This window comes from Gopherus evgoodei, chromosome 9 (genome assembly GCF_007399415.2).
Source record: "Gopherus evgoodei ecotype Sinaloan lineage chromosome 9, rGopEvg1_v1.p, whole genome shotgun sequence".
In the NCBI taxonomy this organism is placed as follows: domain Eukaryota; kingdom Metazoa; phylum Chordata; order Testudines; family Testudinidae; genus Gopherus; species Gopherus evgoodei.
In genome coordinates, this window is record NC_044330.1 from 49226601 (window position 1) to 49248413 (window position 21813).

Genomic DNA, 21813 nt, shown 5'->3' on the forward strand with positions numbered 1-21813 from the left:
TGTCTGATCAGAGTCCTCTTCACCCGTGGTTGTCTGTTCTTCATGCTAACACATGGACAAGCCCTGTGGGCAGGTACCTGTTTGTGAAGATTGAGGCTGTCAATTTCGGACAGAACCCATCCAACACTTCCATCCCCACCACAAACCAGAATCCGGAAAGTGTCAAATTTCTGGAATAAACGTAAACTACAGGAGGAAAACAAAAAACAGATGGGAAGAATAATGTGTTACTAAAGAAACAAGAGTGATTAGCTATTTCAATCTGGGTTACAAACTTTGCTGGGTAGCTTTGACTAGGCTGTTTTTTTCAATGAACACAAGTCACTGCTAGATTTCAGGTGAATTTAAATTCTTCATTGTAAAAAGGAAGTATAAATACAGCTATGTGCAATGTTCATATCTATTCACTGTACAGAATGGAGAATCTATACCAGGGCACTCCACTTCTGCATCAGCTTACTTTACTCTCAACAGCAGAGGAAACAAATATTTGGTAGTTGATAATCTGCTGAATTAATACCTGTCTGCAGATTTTTGGTGTTCTGTATACAGTTAGGTTATTTGCCATGGCTTGGATTGTTCTGAATTCAATGCCTCCATATTCAGAGCCATGCCAATTAAAGAAAGACTGCAAGAATGGGGATTCAGTACATGCAAGTGTTCAGGAACAGATTAAACCTAACAATTCTCTCACAAAGGCACTCTGCAAATCATTGCTCTGCTGCCTTGTCTGCTTTGCCACCAGGAAAACAACTCACCACCAAGAAAAGTGTAACTTTCTCATTCATCTGGGCTAGTATGGACACTGTTCAGAATATTAGGCCTAAAAATCAACCATTTTTAAAAGCTGTCTGTGGTTCTTACTGTAAAGCATCTAAGGGTATTGCCTGTACTAAATAAATTTGCTACTGCACTACAGAAAAATCATATTACTGAAAGCAATCATCACCGCATTAAGAAAAAGCTCTCATGGATGATGGCATTTTGTGGTGCACAGTTTGATTGGCATGAGTTTGAAATTACTCAGCGAACATTATACCACACCATCATTTATTTTATTATTGCCACTTTCTTTTTCTAAAAAAAAGCAATTTTAAAAATTTGACAAAATTATTTGATACTATATGTCACATCCCTCCCCGTTGAAAACATGTGCCTTAGTATCACAAATTCAACCATACAGGTAGAGAGAGGAAATAACTAGTATTATTTAATTTTATAACCCTCTAAAAATGATCTAATATAACTTTTCCATCAATCAGGATGCTTCAGTTTTCTGGTCCACTATCTTGCAACCTGCTAAGGTGAACAAAATGTCTATGGTAGCTACAACAGTCCACGAGCTATTAGATTTTAAAATGGTCATGGTCCAGGAGTGGATGCTGCCTGATCTCAGACCCCAACTTAGTACGGTTTGAAATTCCTGCTTTTAGACTCATAGACTCATAGACTAATAGGTCAGAAGGGACCAATCTGATCATCTAGTCTGACCTCCTGCACAAGGCAGGCCACAGAACCCCACCCATCCAATTTTATAACAACCCCTATCCCAGGATCGAGTTATTGAAATCTTCAAAACTGGTTTGAAGACCTCAAGCTGCAGAGAAACCACCAGCAAGCGACCCGTGCCCCATGCTGCAGGGGAAGGCGAAAAACCCCCAGGGCCCCTGCCAATCCGCCCTGGAGGAAAATTCCTTCCCGACCCCAAATATGGCGATCAGCTAAACCCTGAGCATGTGGGCAAGACTCACCAGCCAGCACCCAAGAAGGAATTCTCTGCAGTAACTCAGTTCCCATGTCATCCAACATCTCCCCGCAGATCATTGAGCAGACCTATCTGGTGGTAATCCAAGATCAATTGCCCAAATTGACAATCCTATCATAACATCCCCTCCATATACTTATCGAGCTTTGTCTTAAAGCCAGGAAAGTCTTTTGCCCCGACTACTTCCCTCGGAAGGCTGTTCCAGAACTTCACTCCCCTAATGGTTAGAAACCTTCGTCTAATTTCAAGTCTAAACTTCCTAATATCCAGTTTATACCCATTCGTCCTAAAGCCATATTGAGGGAATAGAAAAGGAAACGTGTGATGGGCTTTTTTTCTTTAAAAAGGCATTCTCCCATGTGAACGAGGCTCGAGATGTTAGAAACAGCCTAGGAGCAATGACTTAGTGGTCAGGGTGGAGGTCAAAGTTTATTCCATGGATGTAATTTTTATTTGCAGCTATTTCTATACAGCTCACTTTGACAGCATCCAAGTGCCATCTACAATATCCTGTTTCTCATCATAGCAAATGCAACAGTAATAGTTAGATCAGGATGGCTCTTAGAAGCCTGTCTTCACATAACTTGCTTTTTGGGGCTGAAGCTTTCCATGCCCGGTCTCATCCCAGAGGGGAGCTTCTGGAATCTCAGGGAAATCCTTCAGCTGTTTTGCAGTTATTGGAGAATGGAAATAACATATTTCAACATAAACATATGGTTTTGGCTGATCACTAACTCAATAACAGCTAGGGAAAGCTCCTCCACCCTCTTGCTAGATTTTTTTTTTTGAGTCGGGGGGGAAGAGAGAGAGAGAGAGATTTCAAATCAAAGAGTTAATCATTGCTGTTTCTTTGATATTTACAAGGAATCTGCTCATCCGGAGAATATTTCCCTACCCAAGGTGAGGTCCTCCATTCATAAGATCAAAGACCTGTGCTGGATTCAGCAGCTGTTTGAATCTTCTTAGGAATTTGACACCCTGGTTGTCTCCACTTTTTGAGTTGACAAAGACCAGCAAGGGGCTTGTGCAGGATGGGGGGCAAGTGGCTTTCCAGAACCCTGAATGGGAAGAAGGAACACAGAAAAGGTGAAGCTGCACTAGGGGAGGGGCAAAGAAAGAACCTCACACCTAACAGTAATGTTCTCCAAGCACAGGGATGAAGAAGTTAATTCTTTCTCTGAGGTGCTGAAAACGCAGAGTAAATGCCAAATGGACACAGCACTGAATCCAGCACGAACCACCTTCCATCAATCATGAGGTCAAATGTTGCAGTTCTTCTAGCCAGATGCTTGAATTGCCAGCTTCCCCATCTCCCCAAAATTGCATTTTGCAGTATGAACAACAATAGCTGCAGCAAACTTTGGGGGCAACAGCAAATAAACTGAATGCAATATCAAAATAAACAGCCCAAGGAACTCAATACTGATAAGATCATTCATTCTCAGGTTTCAGTCAAAACCTCCAGTTTGGGTTTTACTTGAAATTTTAGCAGAAGTCATTTTAGGACCTTGGAGTAAAAATATCTAGTTGAAAGGCCTGCAGCTGAAAGAGAGAGGGGAAGATATTAGTGGATACTTACCATCTGAATCAATGCTGTTCAGAGCCGTGGGAGGGATGACAGATACTTTACAGAGGCCAAGGGGGCACTTAGTTGGTAACAAGTCTTTACAGGTTGTGTGTACCTAAAATAATAAAACTGTATTCAGCCAGCTCCTTCTAAATCCTATTCCACAATGCAGAAACACATCCCACTTTAAAAAGAGGACTTGAACAGCCAGGAAAGAGGGAGGGCATCCAAAGAAACGAGAATCAACAGTATGAAGTGACCAAAGAGATTTTAAAGAAAGCGATCTAAAGGCTTGTCTACTTGAGGATTTAGGCCACTTAACTACATGCGTGAAGTTAATGTACATAAACTGAAGTGGACACTCAAATTCAGAAGTAAAGCTGCCTTAATTCATAAGCTACATTAAACACAGGTTTAAAGCATTTTCACTTATACACATTAACTTCACACCTTTAGTTAACTGTCTTAACTTTCCTGAGTAGACAAACACAAGGGTATGTCTACCCTTCAGCTGAGAGCAAAACTCATGCTAGCAGGGCTTGAGCTAGTGTGCTAAAATTAGCACTGCAGATGTTGAAGCTTAGACTTTCAAGCACACTGATCCCTTGGGTTCAAGCTCTTTTGGCTAGTTCAAGTCTCTGCAGGAGCGCAGTGTCCACAGTGCTATTTTTAGCATGCCAGCTCGAGCTCTTCTAATGAGAGTCTGTCTACCTGGGCTAGGCAGATCACTCCTAGCTGCAGTATAGATACACCCCATGCAGCAAACTGGGTTCACAGTGCATTCATCTCTTCTCTTAGCTTTCCTCAGCCCTTCCTGTTTATACATGCTGCCTTTCCTTTCGAGATGGGCGCTTGGCACTCAGAGCACATGATAACAAGGTTGGGACCCACAGGGCCAAGTTAATCCCCGGTATAACTTCACCTACCTCAGTTGGAACAGCTGGGTGCCCAACATTTTTGGAAATCAGGCCACTTAGGTGCCTAAATCTGGATTTAGAAGTCTCACTTCAGGCACCCAGTTTTCAACATTTTGGCCAAGTGGGGACCCAGAAAGTAGGAATCAAATGAAAAACCTGGACAGAAAAAGGAGCAGTGAAAGAGGGAACACAGAGAATGGAAAAGCAGAGAGAAGGGAGGAAGTAGGGTAAATATACAGTGTGGGTGCAACTGACATGGTGTGGGGTAAGATAAGAAAGAAAAGAGGGTGATAAAGTGCCCTGCAAAGGTAAACAGAAATTAGGTTAGTGACCTTTTGCTCCTTTCTAATGTATGGAGAAGGCCCAGCATAAGGGATATTTTGTTTTTAATTTCTGTTGTTTATTTTTAACATGGGAAATTCATGTACTGCTTTTTTTCCTTAATAGCAGGATTTATGATGTCACAGATATTAAGCAAGTGAAACCTGTTGAATTGGGAGGGGAAATGGTTTTTATTGCAGTGGTTTAAAACTCCCCGATTTGTTGTTTGTTTCTGTTAATACCTACTTAGCTCTAAACAGTGGTTTGTAAAAGATTCATCATCTCTACCCACTGCAGCTAAGGGCCAAGGACACGCCCTCTACACTTTAGATTCTTTCATCAAATATCTCTGGTAAAAGGATGATGGATAGACATGACAATCCAGGTATTTCTAAGGGAACACACGGGCAGAAAAAAATCCAGAATATTTTTGGTGTGAAAAAGCTTTTCAGGCCTTACATATTCACATTCCAGTGAAGCAACTAGGCAGAAGCCTTACTTCTTACCCTTTGCAGGCCACCTATGACATAGAGAAGAACATGGATACATTTGAATGAGAGCTTGGCCTGAACTGTCACTTCACACAAACAGCAGTAACAGAGCACACAGCCACGTGTACACTGAGCAATGAGGAAATGACACTATCACAGAGGTACACCACGTTCACTCAGCTTACCATGGCTTTGCACCAGAGGCAGCGCCAGTCTTGTAAGCGCAGAACGCTGCCACATGTTTTATCGCACACCATGCATTTGGCACTCACGGGGAGGTTTCCTTCCAGCCACTGGTGTGGCATTGAAATCTGCAAACCAAGCACAGAGGGACCACTGTGAGATTTCAGACTACAACTCTAAGAATATAAGACATGGTGTAGCAATGAGACACACCCAGATGTGACGCTTGAGGCCAGCAAGGGCAATCTCTAGGAAACACCTATTTATCGATCTTAAGTACTTACATGGGACTGAGGCGCAGATAGGCTAAGTGACTTACCCAAAGTCACAAAGGAAGTCTGTGGCAGAGCAGGAACTTGAATCCAGGTCTCCCAAGTCCTAGGCTAGTGCCCTAACCACTGGACCATCCTTCCTTTCCCAAGACTGAGACATTGGGAACCACACCCTTAACTAATCAACCTCAAAGCACCATGTTCTGATGGTTCATAACTCTACAGTTATGTCTCTGGCCATCATGGAATCCTATCAATATAACACATGAATAATAACAGAAGGCTCTTTCATAAAGAACACCACTTTCTGACACCAAGTGGCTTTACATACCATTTGCATTTAAAGACAAAGTTGGTTATTTCCACAGGACAGTTAATTGTACAGAGTATTTGCCAACCCCGGGCCATGCAGTTCTGTCTAATTTTTCCACCTCAGGACTTGGGGAAAGAAGGCTTCAACTGTTTCTAGTCTTTCCATCCTGATGTCTCAAAAGCAGCATGTGTGGAGGTACATATGCAAAGTAGACTCCACAGTTCCAGCTATTCAACCCAGAGGGGACATGGTCTAGGCCAATACATACCCCATCTTCATCTTCAATGATATCCTTCCCAATAGACGCCAGTGTTGTCCATTTGCAGTTGTTGGTTGCCCGGACAGCACACCGCTTGTGAGCTTTAAACTTGCATACTAAAGAGGAAGAAAAATAAATTAATCCGGCCACTGAACACATACAGTATGAGCATAAAGGCTGACTGAACAGTGAAACACAGAGCTTTAAATGTCTGCTCCGAAAGAGAGCACCCTCTGCCTCGTTAGCAATGGCAAAATTATCAGAGCTTAATGCACAGAGTTGGTTAAAAACCTCTATTTTGCTCTAACTGCTAACTCTTGCTCCTCATTTTCACCACTGGATTGTACAAGGGTTAATTATCCCCTTGCTAAATATGACATGATATGTACAGTAAAATATGCCTGCACCCCTTTATACACCATGGGTGTAACCTTCTCCACGCTAGAAGTATGAGCTGCAAGAAGCTGTAAATGTCTCCTATGCCAAAGCTGAGCAAAGATTAACCTCCTGCGATTCAAACACTTACATGCACTTGCTGCTGTGGATAATAAAAAACACACTTTCAATCTGATTCTTCAAAAACGGATACTTTCACACTTTGGATCTGGAAAATTCTAATATTCTATAGAAATGATTTTGGCAGTGCTTCACCACACCACTGCCAGAGCCAACAACATAAGAACCAAAATTAAAACTACACACACTGTCATCTTCATACAACCCTCCAAGGACCAGATCCTGCATTCGTTATGCACCCAGCAAATTCCCCAGGAAGCCAACAGGAATCTGAGAGCAAACGGAATGTAGGATCGAGCCCATAAGAATTCCATTCTTACATACTCTGTAGCTTTCTGAGTATTTGGTGTCACTTTTCTTCTGGCCCATTCTGTAGACAGTGAACAACAGTTCCATTGTTTTAAATGATCTCTGGAATACAGTAACAAGTCACTCTGGCAATATGCCCTGAGTGAGAGACAATAAAGTGCTTTTACCTTCACATGAGAGTCCATGCGACGTGACCCCAGATAATGCCTCCCGGCACACGTTGCAGTACGTTGGCCGAGCATGTGAGCAGGCGTACCAGTTATGCATCCCTGAGAAATGGTCCATACTGTACTGCGTAGACTTAAAATAAATACAGGACAGTAAACCTTAAGGTGGAGGTTGAGAGTTTTCCTAAGAGAGAAACTCAAACATAACAGACAGAAAAGGCAAAAACAGCACGATCTTTTCTAGGGAGTAGGGAGAGAGCAGGCTTTGTGCAGTTAACACACTAGGCAGGCTAAGCATGTAGAACAGGGTTTCTCAAACTGGGGGTTGGGACCCCTCAGGGAGTCGCAAGGTTATTACATGGGGGGTTGCGAGCTGTCAACCTCTACCCCAAATCCCGCTTTGCCTCCAGTATTTATAACGGTGTTAAATATATTAAAAAGTGTTTTTAATTTATATGGGGGGGTCGTACTCAGAGGCTTGCTATGCGAAAGGGGTCACCAGTAAAAAAGTTTGAGAGCCACTGCCGTAGAAGGACAAGGGGTTAGGTTGCTACAGACCAAGCACCTGGATACACTGCAGTTGCAAGAGGCTGAATCCTGAGCAGGTGTGACAAGTCAGGGCAATGGTGGTAGGCTGACACCAAGCAGTTGAAGACAAGGGGTGCGAGGTATGTGTTCTGTACCTATCTATCCTGTGGTAAGTGTTCTAACACTCACCAAGAGGGGAGTGTACAGAGTACAAAAGTCACTGTAAGAGGGAGCTGTACACAGGCAGCAGTTTGGAGGTTTTGTATATAAGATCTGATCCAATGCCCACTGAAGTCAATGAAAGGACTCCCATTAATGGGCACTGGGTCAAGCCTGTAAACAGATGCTATTTGGGAGGAACTGCACAAAACGCAGCTGGTAAATAAGAGGGTTCTTCTATTACCTCAAAATGCTCACGGTTCTGTATAGTCTTCAGTGCTGCAATCCAATCTTCCATCTCTTTTCTGTTATCTGCACAGAGGATGAGCTTCCGACACGGGGTGATAACCTGACAGGACAGAGAAAATCACTACGGTGAGTCCCAGGGCTGTCAGGAAGAACAGAGAGCAGGGAACATGGAATAAGAACAACCTTTATCACATGAAATTAAACTGCTTCTGAGGACAGCCTCAGCAATCAGCTGTGTATCTCTGAGCAAAGAGCAATGACACTTTAATGGTATTGCTTGCCTCTGAGGCCAATGCTCTTTTTCTGTAGGGTTTACAGAGCTGAAGAGTTTTTTGTTCCTACTCTGACTCTTGAATTCACTAATAACTAGAGTTTGAGAAAAGCACTGGAAAGTCATCCAAAGAACAGCACAATACAGAAATGAATCATATATATATCAGCAATGTCAACATATTAACTGCATGGATATTGCATGAGGTTTTTAAAAAAAAATTGATGGAATTTTTCATATTAATTTGAACAATATTAAACCAATTTCTATTTTATTTTGTTTACATGGCAACATGCCAACTTCTACCAGTTAACATTCCTATGCAAAATATGTGGCACACTGGAGTTAAAGCTGCAACTCTCTATTACTTAAGAACCTCAAAACCAGGATATGATCCTGTCCTACAACAATACACACTTTCATCACGAGTGACTGTGAAAGTTGCAAAGCAACCCAACTGACTGTCTCACTCTTACTGTCTTTCTGATAAGTCCATCTTGGGGAGTCACAGGCCAGACGCCCTGGACTTCCCCTCTTTCAGTTCCCCAAGCAGATTGCCGAGCTACCAGCAATCCGACCTCTGACACTCCCGTTGCTCCTCCTCCTGGTCTTTGTCTTGCTTCCCGGGCAAAAGAGTCACCTGGCTGTATCCCTCTCCTGGGTTTCAGGTTATGAAGGGCACCTGCCATAGCATACATGCAGACAGCAGGAGCAGCCTCACCTACCCCAGAAGGTCTCAGTCAAAGTCACACATCCTTATTCCCGCCACCCAGGCATTGGTGTATCACACAGGGAAAGTGAGACACACCAGTATTCATTCTGACAACAGCTCTCCCAAATGTAAATTCTTGCTAACTAAAACCAACAGATTATAGATTAATCAACCCATTCTGGAGTTGGGACAAGTGAAAATAAGTTTAAAAATTACGAAAATATTCTAAAATTGAGATCATCTTATCGTTTAACCCTCTTATCTCCAGAAAGCTTGATTTGATTTACCTCAAACTTTCCATAAAAATTCGAAGACTACACCTGACAGAATGGCTTTGTTTGGGTTAAGATAAGGTAACTGTGCATGTCAAAAACAGGCTGATAATTGTGGGCTGCTCTCAACTTTAACTTTGCTCCGTAACAAACCTAAAACACTATAATTCAATACAGCCCTAAAATCTGCCCTATAGACTTTTAACAATAGCATCTGTGTCTAAAGTAGCATGGGAGAGAAAGAAGATTTAGCTGGAAAAGTTCAGTGAATCTAGCACATTTGCTGCTGCTTTATCCAGGTTTAATCTTAAAATCTTCTAGAAAAAGTCATATTCTGAAAAACCTAACACTGTATATCCCTGCAAATGGATAAAATCATTACCGGAGGAAGAAATAACAGCCACATTTAAGCACGGACCATCTGTATAGAGAATGTGAAATCTTAGATTTAATTTCCGCAAGAACTCTCTTGTTGAGAGTGGAATGGTTAATAAGACCTGGTCCAGATGAAACCCTTAAGGGGGCTCAGGCCAGGGCTGGTGATTGCAATAAAGACTGACCAAGAGTGGCTCCATTTTTCAAACGTGCATATAAAAAAATGTTAATTTTTTTGGTGCTGTGAAATTAAACAATTAAATAACATGGCGCCTGGATAGGAATACAAGTAGATATAACTAAGAACCGGGGTTAATTTGCCTGTAAGGAGAACTCCAGACATGTTTTCAAATGGGGCAAAAGGACTTCCTCCCAAAATTAAGCAGATTAAGAGCTAAAGGAAACATAAATATTTCTCCTCCCATATTAAAGCAATCTCCTCTGCCCTTAGATTTCACTCATTTCTTTCCTCCTTCTCTCTCTCTTTTTAGTTCTTGGCATTTCCCCCCTCTCCACGCTACTTGTTTCACTCTTCTCCCATTTCCTATTTTGGTAGAATGTAAATCTCTCCCTAATAAATATTAATAGGAAAATAGATTTTTCCTAAACATTTCTGATCCAAGATAGCCTCCATATTCCACTCACTTCCTATTTCTTCCATTATGGCTCATGAGATGAATTAAAAAACAATCAACATGCCTGTTAACCTATCAGTTTTCCACAGCCAAATTCCAGTTTAAAATTAAACTTCTTTATGCCACACATTATTGCAATAGTAGTTTAAACACTGCACTGTAACTGATGGCAAACAAATATTCACCTAGAAACATTATTTTCTTTTCAAGCTCTTCAGAAAATACACCCCTTTCCCCCCGCTCCCTGGCAGGAGCACCAGGTGGGTAGGGCAGGGCAAGCTCCCATGCTGCGCCTCAATCCTGCACCCTGGCAGGAGTGCCAGTGGGATGGCTGCCGGGGGGACTGCAAGCAGAAGGGATAGGGAGGGCCCCCCACTTGCTTTGGCCCAAGGTCCCACAAACCCAAAATCTGCCTCTGCACCTACCTCCTGCCCCCCATTCCTTACAGGCTAATTAGCTTGAGCCTAAAACACCACTTCCATTGAGCTAGACCAGTGGTTCTCAAACTTCAGTACTGGTGTACTGCACTGTATATTTTTATACATTTAACACCATTATAAATGCTGGAGGCAAAGCAGGGTTTGAGGTGGAGGCTGACAGCTTGTGACCACCTGAGGGGTCCTGACCCCCAGTTTGAGAACCCCTGAGCAGACAGTTTTGGATTTGGATGGTAGTCAAGTTAGAGGTAAAAAATGAGTTACACCTTGAGCTAACTGTGCTGTGAAGACACATCCGAAGGGCATGGCTAGACTTGCAAATGGAGAGCGCTGGGAGTTAAACCAGCCTTCGGAGACTGCAGCAGGGAAAATGCTGCCCTGTGTTTACACTGTCAACTGTAAAAGCACTGGCATAGCCACATTAGCAGCTCTTGCAACGCCACAAAGAGCAGTACATTGTGGTAGCTATCCCGGCGTACAAGTGGCTGCAGCATGCTTTTCAAATGCGGGAGGGTGGGGTGGGTGGAGAGTGACAGGTAGTGTGTTGTATGTATGTGGAAGGAGAGAGAGAGAGTTTTTGGGGTGCTGAGAGCATGTCAGCATGCTGTCTTGTAAGTTCAGACAGCAGCAGACCCTCCTTCCCCCCCCGTCTCTCTCTCTCTCTCTCACACACACACACACACACACACACACACACACACACACACACACACACACACACACACACACACACACACACACACAGCGGCATTCCTCCTTTGTCCCAGAGCAGATAAGCATACCGGCTGTCAAAAACGAAGTTTTGAAAGGACATATCCGCATTCCTGCAGCCAATTCCAAAACAATGACAAGAGTGGCCACTTGACTTCAATGGATTACGGGACATTTCCAGAGGTCAACCACAGCGCAGTAACGCAACACTTCATTCACACTGACGTCTGGGCATTTCAGCCGGGGCGCAACAAACTTTTTGCTTCTCGTGGAGCTGAATTACCAGGAGCGCTCCAGTTGCAGAGTCCAGGCACTCTACATGCCTTGCCAGTGTGGACACATCGGGAGTTAGAGCACCCAGGGCACTCTAACTTGCAAGTGTAGTCAAGCCCTAAGACTACAGAAATACTGGCCACCATTTCCAGACTGCTGTTAGAAGCAATGTGGAGTTTATAAAAGATCACACATATAAAATATGCAAGGCTGAGCATGGACAAAAAAGTAGTTGAGCAGGTACTCTCCACCACAGCTGCAGAAGATACAGACATCCTAAAATGTCCCTCTCTCACTTTGCAACTGCCAGATTTCAAGGCAGGGAATTTATTTTCTTTTTATTCTGTAAAACACCCTGCACACTTCTGGGGCCACTGTAAAAATAATAAAATATTGAATCTACATAGATTAAACTTGCAGCCTTACTGCCATGAACATCCTTTCAAACGAGTGGAAAGTAAGGACATGACTAGTATAGGCACCCATACTGGAGAAGTGCAATACTTGGATGTTTCTTTCCTTTTTTAAATTAAAAAAAAAAATTAAATCACAGAAATCTCAGGCTGGAAGGGACCTTGAGAGGTCATCAAGTCCAGCCCCCTGCTCTGAGGCAAGACCGAGTAAACCTAAACCATCCCTGACAGTTGTTTGTCCAACTTGTTCTTAAAAACCTCCAGTGATAGGAATTTCACAACCTCCCCTGGAACCCTATGCCAGAGCTTAACTACCCTTACGGTTAAATAGTTTTTCCAATATCTAACCTAAATCCCTCTTGCTACAGATTACTTCCTGTCCTACCTTCCAAGGTGGATGTGGAAAACAACTGATCATCATCCTCTTTATAACAGCCCTTAACGTATTTGAAGACTTATCAGGTCCACCTCAGTCTTCTTTTCTCAAGACTACACATGCCCAGTATATTCCTCTGGGACGTGACCCTCCTCTACAAGAAGTTCTCCAAGATAACTGCTAAAAGTTCCATGAGTGATTCTGCTAGTTCCTTATGTAACCTAGGATGAACTTTATCAGGCCCTGCTGATTTGAATACATCTAGCTTACCTAAATATTCTTTAACCTGTTCCTCCCCCCTTGTTGTTAATATTAATTGTGTTGAGTATCTGGTTATTGTTAACCTTCTTAGTGAAGACTGAAGCAAAATAGGCATTAAACACCTCAGCCTTCTTGATGGTATTCATTATTAGCTCTCCCTTCCGGCTAAGCAGAGGACCTACACTTTCCCTCATTTTTCTCTTGCTCCAAATGTATTTGAAGAACCTCTAATTATTGCCTTTTATGTCCCATATTGGCCCCTCACTATTCTGTCTACCTTTCCTTTGCATTAGGATAGTTTACAGTTTTGTCTTTAATACTGTCTCCTTGAGAAACTGCAACCTCTCCTGAACTCCTTTTTCCCTTAGATTTTCTTCCCATGGGATCCTACCTTTTTTTTAAAACCCACTGTCCTTATTCTGCTGTTTTTATTCCTTCCCTTCCTTAGAATATGAAATCTATCCAGTATCATCACAATATCTAATATCAATTTTTTTCATCCTCTTAAAAGAACAAGAATCAAAAATATTGGCCCAGGAGACAGAAGAACTGAAGCTGCTTTTTGTAACAGACAGGCCCCCAACCTGAAGCAAATACTCACCAGCAACTACATGCCACACCACAGAAACACTACCCCAGGAACCAATCCCTGTAACAAACTCCATTGCCTTCTTCGTCCCCATATCTACTCTAGCGACACCATCATAGGACCCAACCACACCAGCCACACCATCAGAGGCTCATTCACTTGCACATCTACTAATGTGATATATGCCATCATGTGCCAGCAATGCCCCTCTGCCATGTACATGGGCCAAACGAGACAGTCTCTACGTAAAAGGATAAATGGACACAAATCAGACATCAAGAACGGTAACATACAAAAGCCAATAGGAGAACACTTCAGTCTTCCTGGACACTCAATAACAGATTTAAAAGTAGCCATACTTCAACAAAAAAACTTCAAAAACAGACGTCAAAGAGAAACTGCAGAGCTACAATTCATTTGCAAACTTAACACCATCAATTTGGGCTTGAATAGGGACTGGGAGTGGCAGGTTCACTACAAAAGCAATTTGCCCCTTTATTGGTATTGACATCTCCTTATCAATTATTGGGAGTAGACTACATCCACCCTGACTAAATTGGCCTTCAACATTGGTTCTCCACTTGTAAAGTAATTCCCTTCTCTTCATGTGCCAATATATATTTACATCTGTATCTGTAATTTTCACTCCATGCATCTGAAGAAGTGGGTTTTTTATCCCCGAAAGCTTATGTCCAAATAAATCTGTTAGTCTTTCAACTCCACGTTGTTTTTGCTTTTGGTAAAGGTTCAGTTCTGGGGTCTCAAACTTCCTGCATCTCCACAGAGAATTGGTCCAATGAAGAATGTTAGATTCTAACGCCATATAATGCAGCCATGATAAAATGCCAAAATCCAGCACTGAGACAGATTTGTGTCTCAGTGCTGGAGACACAAAGTTTACACGCTTGGAGACAAAAAATGGGTGAAAAGATTGTAAACTCTTTGTAGCAGGGACTGTTTTTTGTTCTGTGTTTGTACAGCACCTAGCAATATGGGGTCCTGGTCCATGACTGGGGATTTCCAGATGCTACATTAATTAATTAATTAATTAAAGGTATTTTCATACCTTATTCTGCTACGCAAGAAATCACAGACCTGAAACTAGAAGTCTGGCACACAACTTCAAGCCCAGAAGTGAGGACAAAGTTGTAAACAGGTTTCAGACAGCAAAATTCCCAACTTAATAACAGCTCTAGAGAAACATTTAGCTTGAGATTGTTGATGTCATCGTGATGGGAACTGACGGAATGAGTCCAAAATGCTTGCTTCCAAACCAAGAATCTCACAGCCGACTTCCAGTTTAATTAGAAATAGGGTGATATTCAAGATTTTTGTAAAACTTTGTTAGAGATTTTAACTTTAGCAGCTTTGTCTAATAATTCCTGTAAAAGGAGTATGAAGACCTACCGTAGTTGTGATATAACTATCAGCAGTGAAATAGCGTACAAGGTTATACATAAACAATAACGGTGACAAATAAGAACCCGGAAAACACAAAAGAGGTATTTCCCTATCAGAATAGGCGAACAGGTCATCTAGTCCTATATGTAACCTGTCTCTCATAGTGGCTGATGCCAGATACCTTACAGGAAGACATATACGACTCATTAGGCAGCTAATTGCTCTTACACTATCTGGTACACCAGAATCCTCAATGATCATCTACTAAGGCCTGGTCTACACCTAAAACTTAGGTCAACCTAGCTGTGTCACTTGGAGTGTGAAAAATTCATATGCATAAGAGAAGTAGTTCAGCTGTAGACACTGTTAGATTGGTGGAAGAATTCTTCCCTCAACCTAGCTTCCTCTTCTCAAGAGGTGAATTTATTACAGTGATGGAAAACACTAACACTCAGGCAGGGGAGTAGGCAAATCACAGGACTGCTCTTGATGGAACAGGGAGCACTGAACTTGATGGAAAAATTGTCCCCACTGAGGAGAGTGAGAAGAGGAGAGTGGTTTGGGGGGAAAAATGGGTCCAAGAAGCCAAGTGGGAGGAAGGCCCCATCCTCAAACATTTGTTTGTGCACATTTAAACTTGAAATTTCAACCTGAAACTCAGTTTTCAGAGTGGTAGCTGTGTTAGTCTGTATCAGCAAAAAGAACGAGGAGTTCTTGTGGCACCTTAGAGACTAACAAATTTATCTGAGCATAAACTTTCATGGGCTGAAACCCACTTCATCAGATGCATGCAGTGGAAAATACATACAATGTGCCATTCTGCATCAGACTGCTGATTATCCAGCCTGATAGCCTGCTGCCAGAAGTGGCTAATTTCTGATTCTTCAAAAGGCGGCAGTGGCCCTCCACAAAAAAAAATATATAAAAAATGCACCTTTCTAATCAGGGAATCGTATACATTCATTTCTCACCATGGCAGCGATCAGCTGACACACTGACCCATGAGATTTGGTTACCCCTCTCTTGGCTGACATGGCTCCAAATGTTAATGGTCCGACTATTTTTTTAAGTTCCAGTTCCAGTTTTTGACTAACACCCTGGAACAGCAAATTCCACAGGATGATGCTGCACTATGTGAGTAGCACTTCCTTTTATTTGTTCTAAATTTACCAAGCAGTAATGTCATCCAGTGACCTCTTGTTCTCATATAATGGGATAGCACAAAAACAAGGGACTGATTCACTTTGAATGAGGGAGGGGATTGCTTCCCCCGACAGTTTAAAAAAAAATATCAGACGATAGAACAAACAAACAGAATCCTGAGATTAATAATAACCCTTGTGTTTTTTGGCCTATTTTGGGGTTGGCAGAACTCTGAGTAGTCAGACCCTGAAGTGGCTCAAAGGTTTATCATGATGTGAACTATTAAGCAAATTAAACTGGCTTGCTCTTCCTAAAAAGGGAATGCCAAATACCGATGCAGTTGCTTTATAGACCCTGAGAGCTGTGGAGCTTTCTGGCATATGAATCTCAGGTTTGGTCCCTAAAATGGGAACTAGATTCATCTCCCTTAGCTAGATTCATCTCCCTTAGCTAGCATTAGAACACAGTCTATAACAGGGATCGGCACCCTTTTAGAAGTGATGTGCCTAGTCTTCATTTATTCACTCTGATTTAAGGTTTCGTGTGCCAGTAATACATTTTAACGTTTTTAGAAGGTCTCTTTCTATAAATCTATATAATATAACTAAACTATTGTTGTATGTAAAGTAAATAAAGTTTTTAAAATGTTTAAGAAGCTTCATTTAAAATTAAATTAAAATGCAGAGCCCCTGGACTGGTGGCCAGGACCCAGGCAGTGTGAGTGCCACTGAAAATCAGCTTTCATGCTGCCTTTGGCACACGTGTCATAGGTTGCCTACCCCTGGTCTATAACATCACTGCTGGTGCATAAAGCAGTTGCCTGGTTAAGGCCCAAGGTACCATGGCATCAGAGTTAATCAGTAGTGGCAAGGAATGTGCCATTCATTAACTCTATTCTGAAGAGTCATCAGAATGGATGGGAATGACAGAAAAGGCTTAAGGATATTGGTGGCAGAGAAACTCTTATTCACTTCAGACAGGACTCAATTTAGTTTATCAGTACCACAGAGAACGTCATCACACCTTCTATGGAAACCCCAGTAAGTGTGTCACTTGTTAGAATCATGGCAGTTCGGCCAACTACCCCTGGGCAATCAAGAAGATTCACAGGTTCTCCAGTGAGTCTTTGCAGACACTTCCAGCTGAGGCATCTCAATCTCATCACAGAAAACCCATTCTTCAAGCCATCCAATTCAAAATCATTGACTGAAGCCAGTGCCAAAGGTACGTCTACACTGGGTTTTAAAATGATCAGCAGCAAATCTCAGAACCTGGGCACAGACTTGGGCTCATGCTATGGCACTAAAACAGCAGTGTAGGCATTCGGGCTCGGGCTTGAGCTTGTGCTCTGAGCCCATATCCACAGAGTCCCTGACGCTAGATGCTGACACTACCCTAACACTTCTCAGGGACTCAGCATCATCTCCTGCAGCTTTTCACCAAGAAGTCCATCCACCAACCAGGTTTGCCATCTCCCTTCTGGCTGATGATGCCAGTTAGGTCACCATGATACTTCTCTGTCCAAAAAGTTATGACCAGTTTAACTCAACTGACTTTTCAAGTCAGGCCAGCTGGCAAATGATGGAACCAAGCGAGGAAAATCTCAAATTTCACATTCAAAAAACAGACTGGACTCCCCTGGATGTCAATCCCCAGTGAACAACTGTGAACCTGTACACTAGAAAGCTAACTCAATAAGGATTCCCTTCCTTAGACCAAAATGTAGCAGGATTTCTTTTTACATTTCAACCTTTTTGTTTTTTCTTTTACTGAGCCACTTCTCTTCTTCCTCCTAGCAGTGAGAGTGAAGCCTAATCTTCATTCTCTCAGCTTGCTTCCCTCAAAGGAGTCCTTACCCATTGACTTCTTCATTCTGGTCCTTCCCCAGTATTTCCTGGCTGCCCAGAATCTTCTCAGAGCTCAAGTGGCAGCTTTGGCCAAACACAGTATGATTCTGCTTTATCAGAGTGGATCTGGTGAGCTCAGTGACCACATGAGACAGAAAAACAAGTTAACACTCTGGCCCAATCACAGAGCTGGTTGGAAAAAGACACAAAAGGAGTGATAGAGGAACTTGAAATGATTCTGCTAAATATAGCTGTTCTGGTGCGATATACTGTTGAAGATAGCCAAAAGTGAGTGTATGACAGGACCTGATAATTTTGGCTGCTTCCTTTTGCTCATATCCTGTTCAAACACACAGCCCTGCACACAAATTTAAGAACTCTGAATCCCCCAAGAGCTCCTAACATATCCAAAACAGACAGTGATTTTATGAAAAAAGGGAGGGAGCTGGTCGGAGGTCAGGGGCCAGGCAGGACGGTCCCGCGGGGCACCGTAGTTTGCCTACCTCTGATCTTGACTTTAGCAAAGCTTTTGATACGGTCTCCCACAGTATTCTTGCCAGCAAGTTAAAGGAGTATGGACTGGATGAATGGACTATAAGGTGGACAGAAAGCTGGCTAGAGTGTCGGGCTCAACAGTTAGTGATCAACGGCTCTATGTCTAGTTGGCAGCCGCTATCAGGCGGAGTGCCCCAGGGGTTGGTCCTGGGGCCAGTTTTGTTCAACATCTTTATTAATGATCTGGATGATAGGATGAACTGCACCCTCAGCAAGTTCACTGATGACACTAAGCTGCGGGGAGAGTTAGACACATTGGAGAGTAAGGACAGGGTCCGGAGCAACCTAGACAAATTGGAGGATTGGGCCAAAAGAAATCTGATGAAGTTCAACAAGGACAAGTGCAGAGTCCTGCACTTAAGAAGGAAGAATCCCGTGCAATGCTACAGGCCGCAGACCGACTGGTTAAGCAGCAGTTCTGCAGAAAAGGACCTGGGGATTACAGTGGATGAGAAGCTGGATATGAGTCAGCAGTGTGCTCTTGTTGCCAAGAAGGCCAAAGGCATATTGGACTGTATTAGTAGGAGCACTGCCAGCAGATCGAATTAAGTGATTATTCCCCTCTATTCGGCACTGGCGAGGCTACACCTGGAGTATTGTGTCCAGTTTTGCCCCCCACCCCCACACACAGAAGGGATGTGGACAAATTGGAGAGAGTCCAACGGAGGGCAACGAAGATGGTTAGGGGGCTGGGGCACATGGTTTATGAAGAGAGGCTGATGGAACTGGGGTTATTTAGTCTGCAGAAGAGAAGAGTGAGGGGGGATTTGATAGCTGCCTTCAACTACCCGGAGAGGAGTTCCAAAGAGGATGCAGCTTGGCTGTTCTCAGTGGTGGCAGATGACAGAACAAGGAGCAATGGTCTCAAGTTGCAGTGGGGGAGTGTAGCAGGGCAGTTACCCTGCTCCAGCCCTGAAGGGGTTAAACCAGCCCTGGGAAAGGGCTGCTCCGGGTAGCCTGACTGGGGAAGCGGCCACAGCTGGCCCTATAAAAGGGCTATGAGGCAGGTGTTGAGAGTCCCTCTCTCTCGCTGGAGAGGGAAGGACCGGGCTGCCTGGGAACTGAGCAGGGTACCTGAGGGTGAGCAGGGCTGGGGACAGGCAAATGAGCGGGGGAGTTCCGGCCTGGCAACTCCCCAGGCTGCAGGCCTTGGTGAAGGCCCAGAGCAGGTACTGGGGTTGCAGAAGTGCAGCCCAGGGTTAGACAAAGGCAGCAGGTCCAAACCTCCCCTTGCCAGTGATGAGTGGATTACAGACTGCAGTCTGCCCCAGTGAGCAGGGGGGCTAGATGATGACTGGCAGGAGCCACTGAGGCAAGGTGGGGATAGAGGCTTGGGGGTTCCCCTGGGAGGGGAGACCCAGAGACTGCGGGGGTACTGCAGAGGACAGAACCCTGAGGGAAGGGGCACCGGGGTTCGGGAGGCACACGGGGGTCTGAGGCAAGCGGGACATGGGCCAGTAGAGGGCACTCCAGAGCTGGAGAGCTAATTCCCAGGATGACCAGCAGGAGGTGCCACACCGGTGAGTTTCACCTTGCTATAGGGAGGGTCTATGGTGGATACTAGGAAACACTATTTCACTAGGAGGGTGGAAAAGCACTGGAATGGGTTACCTAGGGAGGTGGTGGAATCTCCATCCTCAGAGGTTTTTAAGGCTTGGCTTGGCAAAGCCCTGGCTGGGATGATTTAGTTGGTGTTGGTCCCCCTTTGAGCAAGAGATTGGACTAGATGACCTCCTGAGGTCTCTTCCAACCTTAATAGTCTATGATTCTAATATTACAGTGGCTCAGCCATTTATCAGCTCCAGCTCCTGGAGCAGCTACAGTTGTAAAGTGAATAATGACATACCTAAAAACAGATAGTTATGTTTACCAGCTAGACCAGTAACTCATCAGCACTAACATATTTCAAGCACGCTGCTGCTAAAGCTCATAATGCACAGTATTGATGGGACTGACTATAAGGAGTTCCCTGGTGTATGGCAGATTCTCTGCTTGACATGCTGCTAAGCCAAAGTATAAAGTGGAGTAAGCATGGCTAAAGCAGCTCCTGTTTCTTCAATGAGTATGTTAATTTACAGAGCAGGCAATGAAAAAGGGAGCATAAGCATAAACTTCAGCCTTGCACTAGCAATTTACACTTCAGATTAGGAGCGTGTGTCACAGCTCTGGTAACACTCAGCAGGCTGCAGTGTTTGGGGACTGCAGAATTGGAACTGTGCGCTCTTAAGCTTCCCCTGTTCCGAGTAGGTGCCTTGCACTGTCTCTTTCTCTGGTCTCTCTGGCACACTCCCCAGACACAGACTACATTAGTCCTTCACAGAAATGGGACCTCAAGGTCCAGCTACTCTATACCCCCCAGGGTACCCCAATTGCGACAAGATAGCACAAGAAATCTACAGATCCAGATAAAACAACACAACATCGATACACCCTTCTCTGCCTCAGTCTTCTCATCCCTCGAGCACTCTTTGGGATTCGGTCACCAATACCAAGGGTGTCCAGGATCCCCACTTCTGCCCACCGCGTCTCCTTTGAATCATGCAGTGTGTACATCTCGCTCTTCTCCCCATCCCACAGCAGCCAGCTTCCTTCTTCCTTGACTCGTCCTGCAGTCCTAAAAGGGATCCCTGTGCTAAACAAGCACACTCCTTTTGTTCCTCTGTCTCAGCCTTTGTGGTTTTTAAAAGGCTAGCACTAACGCCAAGTTTCATTGTTTCCCTTTTCTTGGGAAAGTCCTCTGCTTCAAACCCCAGCCCCCTGCAAAGAAGCTGGAGATAACTGTTTTCACCTAGGGTGTGTCCATCGGATTGTCCTAATGTGCTCCCATCTGAATGGGAGCTATTCTTATCCCTGGTCTGGAACAGGACACCATTCCTGATGGCACAGGACTGACAGCCACATCCTCTGAGCTATTCAATGATACAGCAAATCATAAAATCAGCCAGAATTCATAAGCTGTACATACACAGCTCTCCCAAACTGTCATAGTGTATCTCATTAATTTCAATTAGACAACTGAATTTGGAGGCTGAGATCACAATTCTACAGGCTGGAATAACAACGTGACACAATTTAGGCAAGACTCTCTCTTTTGGGAAGCAAGAAGTAAATTCTGTTGAATTTTCATGCTTCAGAAGATGAGGGATTGAAGCATGGCTTCCTCCACACATCTCTGTCAATGTGCCTCTGTCCTGCTTTACAATGCACCCTTCACACAGCTCCGCCAATGCACCCAAACCCTGATGATCCGGTGCTGTACTCCAAGACAGTTCAGTGAATTAGAGCTTCATGAAACTACCTATGTTTGGGATATTCCCCATTAGCATTCATAGCCTAATTGTGCCATACCTCTCCCCTCATCTCCAGATGCCACACTGAACATTTTTCATCCCAGACAGAACTCACCACTTTCACAGAGAAATGTAGTTATTTTATAATGAAAACAGCTTTTCCTGACAATCAGATAGTTTCCAACTATGGAAACTACCTTTCATTTCCATCTGATAAAAGTCGAGTTAATATTTTG

General features: G+C 43.6%; 1 protein-coding gene across 6 annotated transcripts in view; it reads right to left on the reverse strand.

Annotated features, from left to right (window-relative positions):
• Window positions 1-21813, reverse strand: part of DGKD (diacylglycerol kinase delta) — a 98741-nt gene that overhangs the window by 32597 nt on the left and 44331 nt on the right. For 5 of the 6 annotated variants that reach the window (XM_030574863.1, XM_030574859.1, XM_030574860.1 and 2 more), the window contains 7 exons: window positions 8012-8116; window positions 7081-7213; window positions 6098-6204; window positions 5247-5372; window positions 3345-3447; window positions 2661-2823; window positions 78-186 (listed from right to left, as the gene is read on the reverse strand). In XM_030574863.1, the coding sequence (XP_030430723.1) occupies window positions 78-186; window positions 2661-2823; window positions 3345-3447; window positions 5247-5372; window positions 6098-6204; window positions 7081-7213; window positions 8012-8116 (846 nt within the window). Of the gene's footprint in view, window positions 1-77; window positions 187-2660; window positions 2824-3344; window positions 3448-5246; window positions 5373-6097; window positions 6205-7080; window positions 7214-8011; window positions 8117-17741; window positions 17825-21813 lie in introns of those variants that run through there. The other variant, XM_030574862.1, reaches the window with a different exon arrangement.